At 40.8% G+C, this 14,933-nt stretch overlaps 1 protein-coding gene across 1 annotated transcript; it reads right to left on the reverse strand.

Moving 5' to 3' along the window:
- Positions 1-1,422: 1,422 nt before the first annotated feature.
- On the reverse strand, positions 1,423-9,349 carry LOC106607393 (coenzyme Q-binding protein COQ10 homolog, mitochondrial-like). Its single transcript, XM_014204315.2, has 6 exons — positions 9,296-9,349; positions 7,639-7,742; positions 4,444-4,596; positions 3,985-4,177; positions 2,154-2,255; positions 1,423-1,663 (listed from the first exon to the last, which is right to left on the reverse strand). The coding sequence occupies exons 1-6, from the start codon at positions 9,347-9,349 to the stop codon at positions 1,499-1,501; spliced, it is 771 nt and encodes a 256-aa protein (XP_014059790.2). The 3' UTR covers positions 1,423-1,498.
- Positions 9,350-14,933: the final 5,584 nt, after the last annotated feature.

The raw sequence follows: 14,933 nt of genomic DNA on the forward strand, positions 1-14,933 counted from the left end.
CCTCTTCTGGCTGTGCCGGGGTGGAGATTAGAAACCTAGAGAGGAACCAGGCAATGAGGGGTGGCCAGTCCTCTTCTGGCTGTGCCGGGGTGGAGATGTTCAAATGTTCATAGATGACCAGTATGGTCAAATAATAATCACAGTAGTTGTCGAGGGTGCAACAAGTCAGCACCTCAGGAGTAAATGTCAGTTGGCTTTTCATAGCCAATCATTGAGAGTTTCTCTACCGCTCCTGCTGTCTCTAGAGAGTTGAAAACAGCAGGTCTGGGACAGGTAGCACGTCCAGTGAACAGGTCAGGGTTCCATAGCCGCAGGCAGAACAGTTGAAACTGGAGCAGCAGCACGGCCAGGTGGACAGCAAGGAGTCATCATACCAGGTAGTCCTGAGGCATGGTCCTAGGGCTCAGGTCCTCCGAGAGAGAGAAAGAAAGAGATAATTAGAGAGAGCATACTTAAGTTCACACAGGAGAAATACTCCAGATATAACGGACTGACCCTAGCCCCCCGACACAAACTACTGCAGCATAAATACTGGAGTCTGAGACAGGAGGGGTCAGGAGACACTGTGGCCCCATCCGATGATACCCCCGGGGGGGGGGCGCCAACCCAGACAGGAAGACCACGTCAGCGACTCAACCCACTCAAGTGACGCACCCCTCATAGGGACGGCATAGAAGAGCACCAGTAAGCCAGTGAAGACACTACAGGGTTTAAATTCAAATGATTGTCATTCATCTATTAGCAAATAGCCTAAAAAGTGTCAGGTCAGTTTGAAATCAGTCTTCAGGTCTTTTGTGTTGTGCTCCTTCCTGGCTCTTACGCAACTAATTCTCAAGTCATGTGCCTTCCTGGAACTGTCCTGATGCAACAGAACATTGGTAGACAGTAGGAGAACAGGTTTACTACAGGACAACTTTCTCTTACTGGAGCCGAGTTGTTCTCTTGGCTGTTGAAACAATACTTTCTACACATCTGTAATCCTACCAACTTTAACCTAGCGCCATCTTGACGATTACAGTAATCAACAATGAACAGAAGACACACAGTTGACAACATACAAAATAAATGCATGAGGCACAAAGAGTTTATCAAAATATGAGCTTTTTAATTTTCCAGTCACACACCAAAAAAAGTTGTATTAGTGTCAGAAGAAAAAGCTGACCGCTCAGAGGTTTTTGAACACCGCAAAGGAGTCACTTCATCTTCTGTAATGTATATAAGAAGGTCCCTTTCAAACATGAACATTAGACAACAAACATCCACTTCCATCCCAAATAAAAATAGTATGTACATTCAAGTAAATTAAAGTTTCTGTAATGCAAATAAATAGGTGCTTTTGTGTACATAAGAACAAAATCCAAAAGAGAAGACCCAGTCTCTTGCACAAGGCATTCCATGTTGAAATTGAGTGGTGAGTGGTGGTGAGAGTTTTCAGGTGGTGGTGAGGAGTGGGACTTAGTCCATGTGTCGGTTAGTGAGGGCCCAGGTAGGGGTCTTCTCATGCTGCTCGCCTCCTTGTTGGCACCTCCTTGAGGGGACCGCGGTGGCCCCCATATAGTTTGGCTGCCCGCGACTCAAAGGCGTTCACCATCTGCTTCACCACCTCGTCAAAGAACAGGGTGGCCAGCTGGGAGTGCAGCGGGGACCTGAACTCGAAGGATACCTGAAGAGAGAAGGGGAGAAAATAAGTACACTCAAATGCCATAACCATGCTGCTGACACAAGTGTACCTATCCATCTGAGGAATGTTGTTTCCTTTGAGGACAGTGCTCATATCCAAACGAGGGACCACCATCTGTATTCCTGATTTAATGGCTGGCTGACAGACACACAATGAACTCATTCCATTCTGCACTATTCATTATTCCTGCCAAGTCATCCTAAGGCCTTTCTTAAAAAAGGATCTTTATAGGTTGAGAGAAATGCAAGGCCTGGTGTAAAACTAGCCCCCTGGCAGGCAATTTGATCTCAAGCCCTAAAGTTCATTAATAATCACTCATGTTCGTGTGAGTAGACCGACGTAACATTCATAAGTGTTAACTACACTAAGACGTGTACTTCAGTGGACTATTATCTAACCTTGCTGACTTTTAGTCTCAGGCTGACACCAAATGAAAGTGAACTGTTCTGGTGGACAAAATGGTGGTACTCACATGGAAGTTGATGTTGCAGGAGTCTGGTTGGTCCTCGGCTGCAGGTGTAAACCTCCATATCGTCTCCAGGTGGCTGAAGAGGGATCCGTCTGTACACACGGCCTGGGAGACAACATGCACACTCATTACACACTGCTCTTGTCCAGGACATGGCCCCAGACAAAGCCTCTCTAATCCTTGCTCTATGGACATAGAAGCACAATGTTAGCAGCTAGGTGATCAAAAAAACGATTTAGTATTTATCCCCTAGGAGGATCTAATCAAATGTATTACAGATGATTTAACCCATTCAGCCGGTCCCATAGTACATTTGAAACCCACAAGTTACAGTACTGAAATTCCACATGATATGCCTTCAGAAAGTATTCACACCCCTTGACTGTTTCCACATTTTGTTGTGTTACAGCCTGAATTTAAAATGAATTACATTGGGATTGTGTCACTGGCCAACACACAATACCCCATAATGTCAAAGTAGAATTAAGTTTAGAAATTTGTAGAAATGTATAAAAACGTAAAGCTGAAATGTCTTGAGTCAATAAGTATTCAACCCCTTTGTTACAGCAAGCCTAAATAAGTTCAGGAGTAAAAATGTTGCTAAACAAGTCACATAATAAGTTGCATGGACTCACTGTGTGCCATAGTGTTTAAGGGAACCTATTGGTAGATGGATAAAAAAATAAAAATAAGCAGACATTGAATATCCCTTTGAGCATGGTTTTGTTATGAATTACATTTTGGATGGCGTATCAATACACCCAGTCACTACAAAGATACAGGCGTTCTTCCTAACTCAGTTGCCAGAGAGGAAGAAAACCACTCAGGGATTTCACCATGAGTCTAATGGTGACACATTAAAACAGAGTTTAATGGCTGTGATAGGAGAAAACAGATAATGGATCAACAGTGTAGTTACTCCACAATATTAACATAATTGACAGAATAAAAATAAGGAAGCCTGTACAAAATAAAATATTCCAAAACTTGCATCCTGTTTGCAATAAGGCACTAAAGTAAAACTGCAAAAAGTGGCAAAGAAATCAATTTTATGTCCTAAATACAAAGTGTTGTGTTTGCCCCAAAACATAACACGTCACTGTGTACCACTCTACATATTTTCAAGCATGGTGGTGGCTGCATTATGTTATGAGTATGCTTGTCATTGGCAAGGACTAGTGAGTTTTTTAGGATAAAAATAAATGGAATAGAGCTAAGCAGACAAAATCCTACAGGAAAACCTTGTTCAGTCTGCTTCCCAACAGACACGGAAAACAATTCACAAAATTCAGCATGACAATAGCATAAAACGCAAGGCCAAAGAAGACAGTGAATATTCCTGAGCGACAGAGTTGCAGTTTTGACTTAAAAATCGTCTTGAAAATCTATGGCAAAACTTGGAAATGGCTGTCTAGCAATGATCAACAACCAACTTGACAGAGCTTGAAGAATTAATAAAATACATTTGCAAATATTGTACAATCCATGTGTGCAAAGCTCTTAGATTTACCCAGAAAGACTCACTGCTATAATCACTGCCAAAAACGATTCTAACATATGTTGACTTACAGAAATATAATTTATTTAATTTTTAATAAATTTGCAAAAATATCATGTTTTCACTTTGTTATTATGGGGTATTCTGTGTTGATGGGTAAGAATTATAATTTTTTATCCGTTTTGAATTCAGATTTTAACAACAAAATGTGAAATAAGTCAAGGGCTATGAATACTTTCTGAAGGCACCCTAAATAGGGCACAATTTCCATATTGATACAGGATGTCTACCCTCTCCTTGCTATAAACCGTGTTGTACAATGTTATCGGGGCTTACCTTGACTTGGTGGTTTGGGACAACCATGACCTCCGAGGTGTAACGCTCCACGATGGGAGGGAACCCAATCTCCAGCTGGGCCCGGACATCCCCGTTCCTTCCCTTCACGACCCGGGACTTCTTACACCAAGGGCCAAAGTGCTGGTACTGGTCCACACTGGCCACCACACTGTACATCTGCTCTGGAGTGTACCTGGATGGGGAAGGAGAGGGGGATCCATCAAGAAGATGCTCATAGGACTACTCATGTACACTTGAAAAATAGTAAGTCAGGAGTAAACATTGGACTGTGATATAGGAAAGATACAATATGCTCAGGTCTATTTCAATCCAACCACATGTTAACTGAAGGTTATTGAAGTTGAGAATAGGAAAGTGGGGCTTTAGAATCACCTCTGGTCAACACGGGCTGACAAGACAGAGGGGCAGAGAGGAGTTGTGTGTGTGATGATGTCTCACCCTAGTATGCGGCTCTCAGAGTACTCCATCCGGCGGGCAGTGATGGAGGCAGCCAGGTTAATGAAGCTGCGGGAGGGTGTGGTCCGGAGGAGGGGGGAGGACAGCGGAAGGGTGGCACGCCGTGCTGACAGGACCCCACAGCTGCCCAGGTGTCTGGGAGGAGGGGAAGAGGGAGAAAATGTGTTAATCTTTGGTAAAGCATACTGGTCTTATGCTCACATAGGTTTAGTCACCTGCTGTAGTGACTTTTTTGTTCGATAGTCAATCTTTCCAAACTCCAGAATAAAAAAATAACAGTTTTAAAGTATCATAACAAAGACGATCTAAATTATTTTGTCCCAGTTTGGTGAAAATAGTCTGGTTGTGTGTTTAAATCCCAGACTTAAAAACAATGAGATCAGATCAAACCCTTTCAAAAAGCTCTATAACTTCCACTATGTAGTAGGCCCATCTAAAATGGTTACTGAACTCAGACGAATGTGATGGATAAAGTAAGACACCTGAGGGTTATGAACAGAGCATGTTGACTGCACCGTGTGTAGGCACCGTGTGTAGGCACCGTGTGTAGGCACCGTGTGTAGGCACCGTGTGTAGGCACCTAGAAGACCTGCCAGGGGGACCTGCCCTTCCTCTCTCAGTCCTGTGACTCAAGAGACTCAACATTCCAATACAACATCTCACATTGGCCCGCTCAAAAAACATTGCCATACAAAATATCTCACTGCTTCATAAATGAAACCCCCAGCTTCTAGACAAATTGATAGCCTTCCCCTACATAATCACCTAGGCCAGTCCTTCCTGAACTTTTTCACTCATGCCCCCATAGCCACAGGAAGATGTTTGCAGTAGCGTGAGCTGCAGATGGTTGTATCACACCCCTAATACAGGAGTAGTAAAGGCCTAAATATATTTTTTTAAGGGGGCCCTACTTCCCACGGCTATGCATGCCCCCCTTTCATCATGAGGGAACATCTCCTGCCCCCCACAATTCTAGCCTTCAAATTTCTATTCTATACATAATACAGAGGAATGATTGATTCTGCTGGTCAGAGTCTGGGAGACAGGTAGGCTCAGGGGCGGAAATCGCGGGGGGGACGGGGGGGACACGACCCCCCCATCCTGGGAAAAATATGATTTGTCCCCCCCAATATATCACTGAAACATAACTATGTAATTTAAATAATATTAATAATACGCAATGAAAGCAATTGTGCTGATTATAGACACTTAATAGCGCGTTTTTAAGTTTCAAAAGATTGCGACCCCCCACCCTTTTCCTCACAATGGTTTGATCCACTGGCAGGGTAACAGAGGGGTCGTAGCCACTGTCTGAAAGGCACTCAATGAACGTAACTGACGTGAGGTTAATCCAGTCAATCGCGCACACACACTAGCTGAATATGCAGAGCTAGCGCGCAAATATGAACTATTAAGCTAGCTAGTACCTATTCCATTTATGTGGCCTCATCAAAGATGGAATCTTTGCTATCGTCAATTTATTCCGAGATCAGCATGCAGATGATGTAAGTTAGTGCTTCAAAGTCCCTGTGATAAGGTTAGCGATAAACTGAAGTCCAAACTGAACAGAACTACACTCTCTTCTACCATTGTCTTAAATATATTTAATGGTCTCGTTGCAAAAGCTAAATTGTCGCAAGGGAACTTTTATTTATTTATTTTATTTAACCCGGGTAGCAAAGATTATAGCAAACACCACAGAAACTGAATTGGTGCTCGCTAGCTTTGCAAATTTAGCTATTGTTGGAAGCCAGCCAATATGAAACAAACTATTAAAATTACAAAAGGTTGCAGCATATGTTGTGTAAATGGTGAACTCATACAGCTGTCAACGCTTGTCATTTTAATCCGTTTCACATTTGCTAGCTACCTGTTAGATCGAAGCCCAAATAGAATGATAAAAGATAAGATGATAGAAGCCCATCTCCTACTGTAAATAACCTACACACTGTGTGTGTGTGTAGCCAGCCAGCCAGGTAGAAAAATGGCAGAAAAATAAAAGACGGACATCAGAGTATTTTTGAGTACACCAGAACGCAAAGTAAGAACCCTAGTAGCCTAATATCTCAAAGACTAGTTGATAAAATGTTCATAAGAAAGAAATGAAATTCTAATGGAAATGTTTCACAATGATGTCATTAGGCAGAGCAGGCAACAGATGGCACACAGACAGCAGAGTTGGGGACAGATATGCAGGGACAGACTGGCAGAGACAGGGAGTCTCAGGTAAGTTTGTTGAGTCTTTGTTTGGCAACATTATGAAAGGTTCTCCATTTTTTTAACTTGTAAAATAGGAACATAATTGGAAAATGCCATGGATACCCCCACTCTCAACTTAAACTGGTGACTGAACTAAGATTTGTTAAAGGCAATGGTATTGCTGTTGTGAGTAGTTGTGTAGTTTTGGGTACCGGTAGTTAGGAGTACGGCAAACACCTTATTTCTTTGGTTCCTCAATATACATTTACCATATTACAATGTAGGCTATGTGTTACAGCACTACTTTTGGTGTCCCCCTCAGGAATTGCTCTTGAGAAAATGTCATGTAATTGTCCCCCCCAAAGTTGATATCAGATTTTCGCCCCTGGGTAGGCTGCCTCTTACTGGGGAGAGAAACAGACATTTTGGAGCCTACTGCCTGACATTCAGAGAAACAGACATTTTCTAATTATGTAGCCTAATGTACGCTAATATAGGACAAACTGTTATCAATCGCGAGATGTGCATTTTGTCACTTCGCAATATAAACTTTCTCCATTTGGAAAATAAATAAAAAAATCTTCCATAGTTCTTAAGTTCTTAACATGTTCAATTGTACTGCACTATTATTTGTTCCAAATTAGCTCAGGATTTTACCAACTTTAATTGTAACCGGAAATCCAGCTAAATTCTCTACATTTTTGTTTTGTTTCTTATTTTGTTAGTTTATCATCTACCTCTCTGCTGCCCCCCTGCAGACCCTAGGGGGAGCATCCTAAGGCCTACATTTTATACAAACGTCTCAGATTTACAAAATAAATACATTTATGTACATTTTTTTTTTATTGCCATTCTATTCAACCATTGTGAAAAATAAATAAGCCACAGGCTACAGTTGGTGAATGATCAAAATAGCCAACACGTCGCCGGTTGTTGCAAACTTGCTGGAGGATCGCTCACCGGCATTTTTGCGCTTACCTGTTGTTTGCTCTGTTGGGATTTCCTCGTACAACTTTTGAAGAGTGTACTTCAGACATCTCAACCAGTGCCCGGAAAAGAAGAGGGGTGCAACTACACAACCGCTACACAAGCGCTACACAAGCGCAACTACACAACCGCTTACAACATAATGAAATATACAACATGTATATCACCTACATATTCAGAGAGAGAGAAGAGGAGGAGAGAGAAGAAGAGAGAACTTGAGAGATCTACAGCACAGGCACAACAGGTGGATTCAGGACCATGGTCAGCTCATTGGCCAGACACCAGCTCAGCACTGGATTGGAATATGCGCTAATACCCTGACTACACCGCTAGCGAGCGTTGCAAAATAAATTAAAAAATCAATGTTATTCAATTATTGCACCCACACTGCTCGCGCGCATCAATGAGCGTCTGCGTTGCCAAGGGTTAAAATAGAAGTCCTTTCTATTTCTGACGCAGATCGCGCTGCAAGTCCTGCCTCTCCCATCTCCTCATTGGTTTATAGAAGCAGGTACCCACTGCCATCTCCTCATTGGCTATACCCACATGGGTGATTGAAAGACGAACTGTGTTGCTGGCCTCGAAGGGGGAGAGATGACTAGAAACGATTCGGTTGACCGTTTTATGTGTGGATTAATTGTTGGAGTAGAGGACCTTGTGCCTTTCAGGTAAAATAACAACTCAATGTTTATATCCCAGGACAAATTAGCTAGCAACAGCAAGCTAGCTAAATAGGACAAATTAGCTAGCAAGTGCAAGCTAAGTAGCTAAATTGCCATAAATGTTTAATGCTTTTCGACCTGTCCCCAAATTAATGTAATTGGTTCAGAGTTTGTTTTGATATTTTAACCTGCATGTCGTGATCGCGTTTGGTGTAGGGGGACAAAATAAATTTATGCACGATGGCGCACGCATACAGCCGGTTTGGGTTCCGTGTAACAGTTTATTGCACAAATAAGCAAGGAAGAATAGAACGCCCTAAAGGTGTTTTCATTCAGCCCAAAAGAGCACAATTTTTACCATTTGAAAACAGCCACACACAATACAATACAATACAAAGCCTTTAGGATTATACCATGAACTGTATGGCTGGTATGAAATGAATAGCTCACTTTGAATAAGCAAACACTACAGTATAGTCACTCGGGCATAAAAACATGAAATCATTATACATAATTCATGTATGACTAGCTCACTTGAATTAGCAAACAAAAACTTGGCCTACCAAGGCAGGCATGAAAACATGAAATCATCATACATGGCCTAATATCGGGTATGAATTGTCACAACATGATCTGTTTCACCTGTCCTTGTGCTTGTCTCCACTCCCCTCCAGGTGTCACCCATCTTCCCCATTAACCCCTGTGTATTTATACTTGTGTTTTCTGTCTGTCTGTGGCAGTTTGTCTTGTTTGTCAAGTCAACCAGCGTGTTTCTCTCAGCTCCTGCTTTTCCCCAGTCTCTTTTTTTCTCGCCCTCCTGGTTTTGTCCCTTGCCTGTTCTGCCTCTGAGCCCACCTGCCTGATCACTCTGCCTGCCCCTGACACTGAGCCCGCCTGCCTGACCACTCTGCCTGCCCCTGACCCTGAGCCCGCCTGCCTGACCACTCTGCCTGCCCCTGACCCTGAGCCTGCCTGCCGTCCTGTACCTTTGCCTCCTCTGGATTACTGACTCCTGACTGCTCTTGACCTGTCTTTTGCATGCCCCTGTTGGATTATTAAACTGTTGTTTATTTGACGTTGTCTGCATCTGTGTCACGTCCTGATCCTAGTAAAATGTAATTTTCTATAGTAGAGTAGGTCAGGGCGTGACAGGGGGTGTTTTGGGTTGTTCTATGTTTTTTCTTTTTTTCTTCCTGGGTTTTGTGGGTAGTTGTTTTCCATTTTGTCTGTTGTACCTGATGGAACTGTTTAGTTGTTTTCTGTTTTAAGTGTATTCATTAAAGGAAATATGAGCACTTCACACGCCGTGCCTTGGTCCCCTTTATATACGACCCTCGTTACAATTTGGGTCTTACCTTCAAACCTGATATGAATACAGTAGCTTACTTTGAATCGAACACATAGGCCTGGCCTACCAAGTCAGGCATGAAAACATTAGGCTAAATCATAAATAAACAGTATTCAGGTTGACCTTTCTTGTGTTTCATGTTTTACAGCACAAGGCGTCGATGCCTAGGCTTGGTGTTGAAAATGGAGATTATTTAATCATACTGTAGTCCAGAGTCCTTTCAAAGGACAACAGGGCAGTCAGCATGCACGATACGGCCTGTAGTGGAGAAGAGTCTCTCAACACTTCATGAAGTCATAGGAAGGGTGATGATGTCCCTGAGTAGTCTATTGACGTTAGGGAAAATGTCAAGGCTGCAGCTGTCCAAAACTTAAATAAGGGATTGTAATTCCTAACCTCCCCCCAATCCAGCATCCTCAACAGAGATATGATAGTGATCACATGGGGCCAGCAGTGATTATTTCAGTGCATAAGTCCTATACCCTGGCAGGCAGGATCATTATTCCATACTAATCCTCCTGGATCCGGGTGTGCAGCTCAGTCAGATGATTTACAATTTGTTGATCATATTTCCATATGAATTTATAAAAATCCCCATCCTTGGCTTTTTGAAAAGTTTACACAACTTATGACTAGCTAGCTCTAGAATTGCAGGGGGGGGGGGGGTTGGTACCATATGATTGTGATACATTAGATCCCAGGAACCTCCTATGCATGGGTGGGCCAGTGTTCAATCTGGCAGAGGCCCTGCCAGATTGAACACTGGCCCACCCATGCATAGACCCTGCCATGGCCCTGCCCCCCCCCACAGTGATGCTCTTGTGGAGATTCAAAGTCCAATCCCACTATGCATGATGTGGGTGGGTGGGTGTTTCATGACGGCGGGATGACTGAGACAGGAAGACGACCTGTCTGGTTATGATGAAAACCTGGACTTTAGTACGCTGTCTGGTACACTATTTAGTTCAACTAGTTCAAACTACATTTTGCAGTAGCTTGGTGGTAGTTGAACTTAATTCAAATATTGGTAGTGTTATTGACAGTTTTTTTACCATGTGTTGGTGTAGCAACTGTAACTACTGTAACTACACACTACTTCTTTTGCAAAAATTAAATTAAATATGGGTGCAGTAGGCAAGAATTTCCTTTGTTTTTCGACATCTGATCTGTCTAATTCTCAGTTGAAACATAGTTTTGTGTAAAATACACTCAATTAGACATTCTGACTCCACAGTGATATGCTCTTGCAATTTGTCATCTATGACATTTAGATATGATCATTTTTCACAAAGTAGTTTGGATGTAAATATAAAAATATATTTTTGTTAAGGGTGGCTTCACTTCTTCCAGTGTGAAGTAATTGTTTGCTCAACACGACTAATGATTGACACAAACAATGAAATACAAGAACAGTTTCTCTCATACAGACAGAACATGATAAATGCCTTGCTTGTCAAACCAATCTTTGTCTTGGAATGAAAGCTCTCCCTGACATCTTGCTCTTCCCCACGATAATCATCAATAGAAAGAAATGATGTTCAAAGGGAATATTGTGCAAGTGAAATGTTGGAATGTTTAGACGAGTGGCAGACAGACAGGGCCTGATAATCTGATCTGAGTCCTTGAGTTAGCCTTATCTCAAGGCCTGGCAGCTGACTGGGGGGTATAGTCTGTCACAGCCGGAGTAGGGCTGGTTGAACTTAACACACACACACAAACACACATGGGGGCACACACGGGGGGGCACACACAGGCATACGGGCACCCACACGTTTGTGAGATAGTGACCCAAGAAGTAAATTGTTGGGTGGAATAATACCCATGACAGTTTCCTATCCCTGCCATGCCCTTGAGAATTTTATCACACCCATGAAACACCAGTCAGCAACAGAAGCTTGTGGGAGGGAAAAGTGGCAGCAATGTGCACCATAATAAAAGATATCAACCCAAACACAAATACAGTATAAGTGCAAAATATTATTATATATTTTTTATTTATTTAAACATGTCACGCTCTGACCTAGGAGAGCTGTGTTTTCTCTGTTTAGCTAGGCCAGGGTGTGATAGGTGGGTGGGCATTCTATGTTTTTGTGTTCTATGTTTTGGCCGGGTATGGTTTCCAATCAGAGGCAGTCTATCGTTGTCTCTGATTGGAAGCCATACTTAGGCAGCCTGTTTTTCCCTGTGTTTTCGTGGGATCTTGTTTTTGTGCAGCTGTGTTTGAGCAGCCCCAGAACGTCACATTTGTTTCAGTTTTCACCTGTTTATTGTTTTTGTTCAAGTTCACAAATAAAATATGCGGAACTACCGGCATGCTGCGCCTTGGCTAATTTATGACGGGGAATACGAAGATAGCACTCGTGACAAAACATCTAATCATGGATTCAGAGGTAAAAAACCCCCCCAAAAAACGAATGAAGAGTTTAATTCCAAAACGCTATATATCCATTTTCCGAAATGTTGGTAAATTAGCTTTTATTGTTTAAAGAAATTCTAACATAGATTGGTGTGATTTTTTTTCGCTATCTAATCATGTCATGGGGTTGCTCAATGACAGACATGAATTTGTTTAAAATCTATCTAATAATTTCATTTCAGAGAGCAGGGATTCTTGAAAGTCGGGACAATCCTTGTCCGGCTGGGAAATTTCATTTTTATAGTTGAAAAAGGGAATTTTGTTTCAATATTTGATCTTAAAAATTACATTTAGTGGAAATCTATTGTGGAAAATATGTGTTTATGTAATTTTCCAAACATTTTAAATTGTATTCATTTCCATGTCGACTCTCTGGCTGGAAATGCCCTTGTCTGGTGCAAAGGATCACAATTTCAAACACCACCAAAAAGTTTAAAAATTCTAATAAATGGCAAAATATATATTTACTGAAAAGTATCACATGTAGTTTCTTGCAATTGCCATCTCTGACTTTAAGGAATATTTCTCTAAAAACTGTGATTCCTACCAAACATGTCCAGAGTTTTGATCAACTCTGTCAGATTTATCTAAAATCCTAAATGAATCAGAATTTAACAGAGTCAGCTATACCATGATATTCCCTTCTTCATCTCCTGATTAACTGTAGTGTGACAAGACCACCCATGATCTGAAAAGTTCTCTAGTTTTGATAGATTTAAACAAACAATATTGATATCACCATGGTCACAACCATAACCTTTCAACTCCATCTCCATTATATATTAAGATAGAATATGAATTTTGGTTGACATACGAAGGCTTTAGAGTCATAAATTAACTGAGAAAAAACAAAATTGGTATTTTGTATAACACTTGAATGAAGAAGAAAAGAAGCTATAACTCCGTAAAACGTCAATTCTGTCAGATGTTTCTCTAACATCAACTCTGTCTGAGTGCTGAAATGGTAGAATGGTTATATTTGTTGTGGATTGTTAAATAAATGATTTACTATATTTTACAAATGTTTGTATTCAACTTATATTTTTAAAGACAAGAGTATGTCTGTTTTGAGTTTCTGTTGTCAACTCTGTCAGTGGCTTGTCAACTCTGTCACTGATTGCTAACCCCCTGTCACAAGCGGAATGAACAGTTTAAGGAGTGAGTCAAACGCAGGAGACTGAGGTCCGTTGGAACAATCTTCATTTAATAAATCCACGGGTAAGTTTCACATACGGCTGGGAGCATAACAGTCAGAAAAATGGACAAAAAGAAGCTCCGTTCAAAAGGCAGACGGGGCGCAGCCCGGCAACCCTAATGCCTAGATAATAAAAGTAACACCACACGTAACAACGAACAATCCCACACAAAATCCTAGCTAAACACAGACAGACTAAATAACCCCCCCACTAATGACAAAACACAAAACAGGTGCAAACAAAAACCAGACATAACTAATAGACACTGAAACACAGATCGGTGGCAGCTAGTAGGCCGGCGACGACGACCGCCGAGCGCCGCTCGACCGAGGAGAGGCGCCCCCTTCTGTGGATGTTGTGACACCCCCTTAATACAGATTTTTTGGTAAATATTCTGAAGAAATATGTTCATTGTCCTGCAATATATGTCAACTATTGAAGTACAGTACTTTCTGTGCTAGACATCCTTTATAATTCTTGTTTTATGTTCTGAATTTAGAAAAACGTGCCAAAATGCTAACAAAATTAGCCTTGGAACATTATACAGTAGTATAAAACATAACAAAAATAGATTTGGAGATTTGTATTACATATTTGAATAATCTAATGTTAGAATGAAACAATCAAGGCCCTTAAATGCTTGTTGGACAATAAATATACAAACAAAATGCCTTTTGTGGTGTCTGACTAAGTTGAGATAAATCCAGTTAGGTGCATTTTATGAAAAAGGTTTTAGTTAGAAGGTTGTTCCTTTATATTGTGTGATAGCTGATACTTTGGTTTATAAACAGTTATATTTCAAATGTTGTTAATATTAAGAAAAATACTTGTAAAAGAAAAGTTGGGATTGCCTCGTCTTTCAAGAATCCCTGAGAGACAAATTCACCTCACTCTCAGATAAATGAGTAGTACTGCTAGGCTTTACACAGTCAAATGTAACAATAACTACATTTTTAATAAAGAACTGTATGAATGATACATTTGTGACATCAATATTTTAAAAATATATTTTAAAAAGCATTCAAGACAATAATATGAGATCTACATATTTTAATAATTTAGCAGATGCTCTTATCCAGAGCGACTTACAGTAAAAGTGCATTCATCTTAAGATAGCTAGGTGAGACAACCACACATCACAGTCAAATATACAGGGTACAATCATTTAATTCCATGCTAAACAATGGATATATCAAGTTTGAAGAAAAGAAAACACATTTACATACACTAAAATCTAAAAACAGTAATATCTTACACACACATGAAGGTACCCATTAGCAATCATTTCTGATGAAAAACATTGGTGGATATAGAGTTTTAGACATAAACTCTTCAAATGTATAAAAACTTGTGACATAATAGCAAAGCCTCCAACTTGAAATTGGTTGTTGAACATTGTGTGTAAAGAAGACGATTTTGGCCAACTATGTTGTTTGCTGAAATGATGTGCTTGTGTGTGGCTCCAATGCAAATCATGTGTATAACCTATATACAGCCTATGAATAGTCAAAAGTTTGGACACACCTACTCATTCAAGGGTTTCTTTATTTTTACTATTTTCTACATTGTAGAATAATAGTGAAGACATCAAAACTATGAAATAACACATATGGAATCATGTAGTATCCAAAAAAAGTGTTAAACAAATCTAAATATATTTTATA

This window comes from Salmo salar, chromosome ssa06 (assembly GCF_905237065.1).
Source record: "Salmo salar chromosome ssa06, Ssal_v3.1, whole genome shotgun sequence".
Classification (NCBI taxonomy): Eukaryota; Metazoa; Chordata; class Actinopteri; order Salmoniformes; family Salmonidae; genus Salmo; species Salmo salar.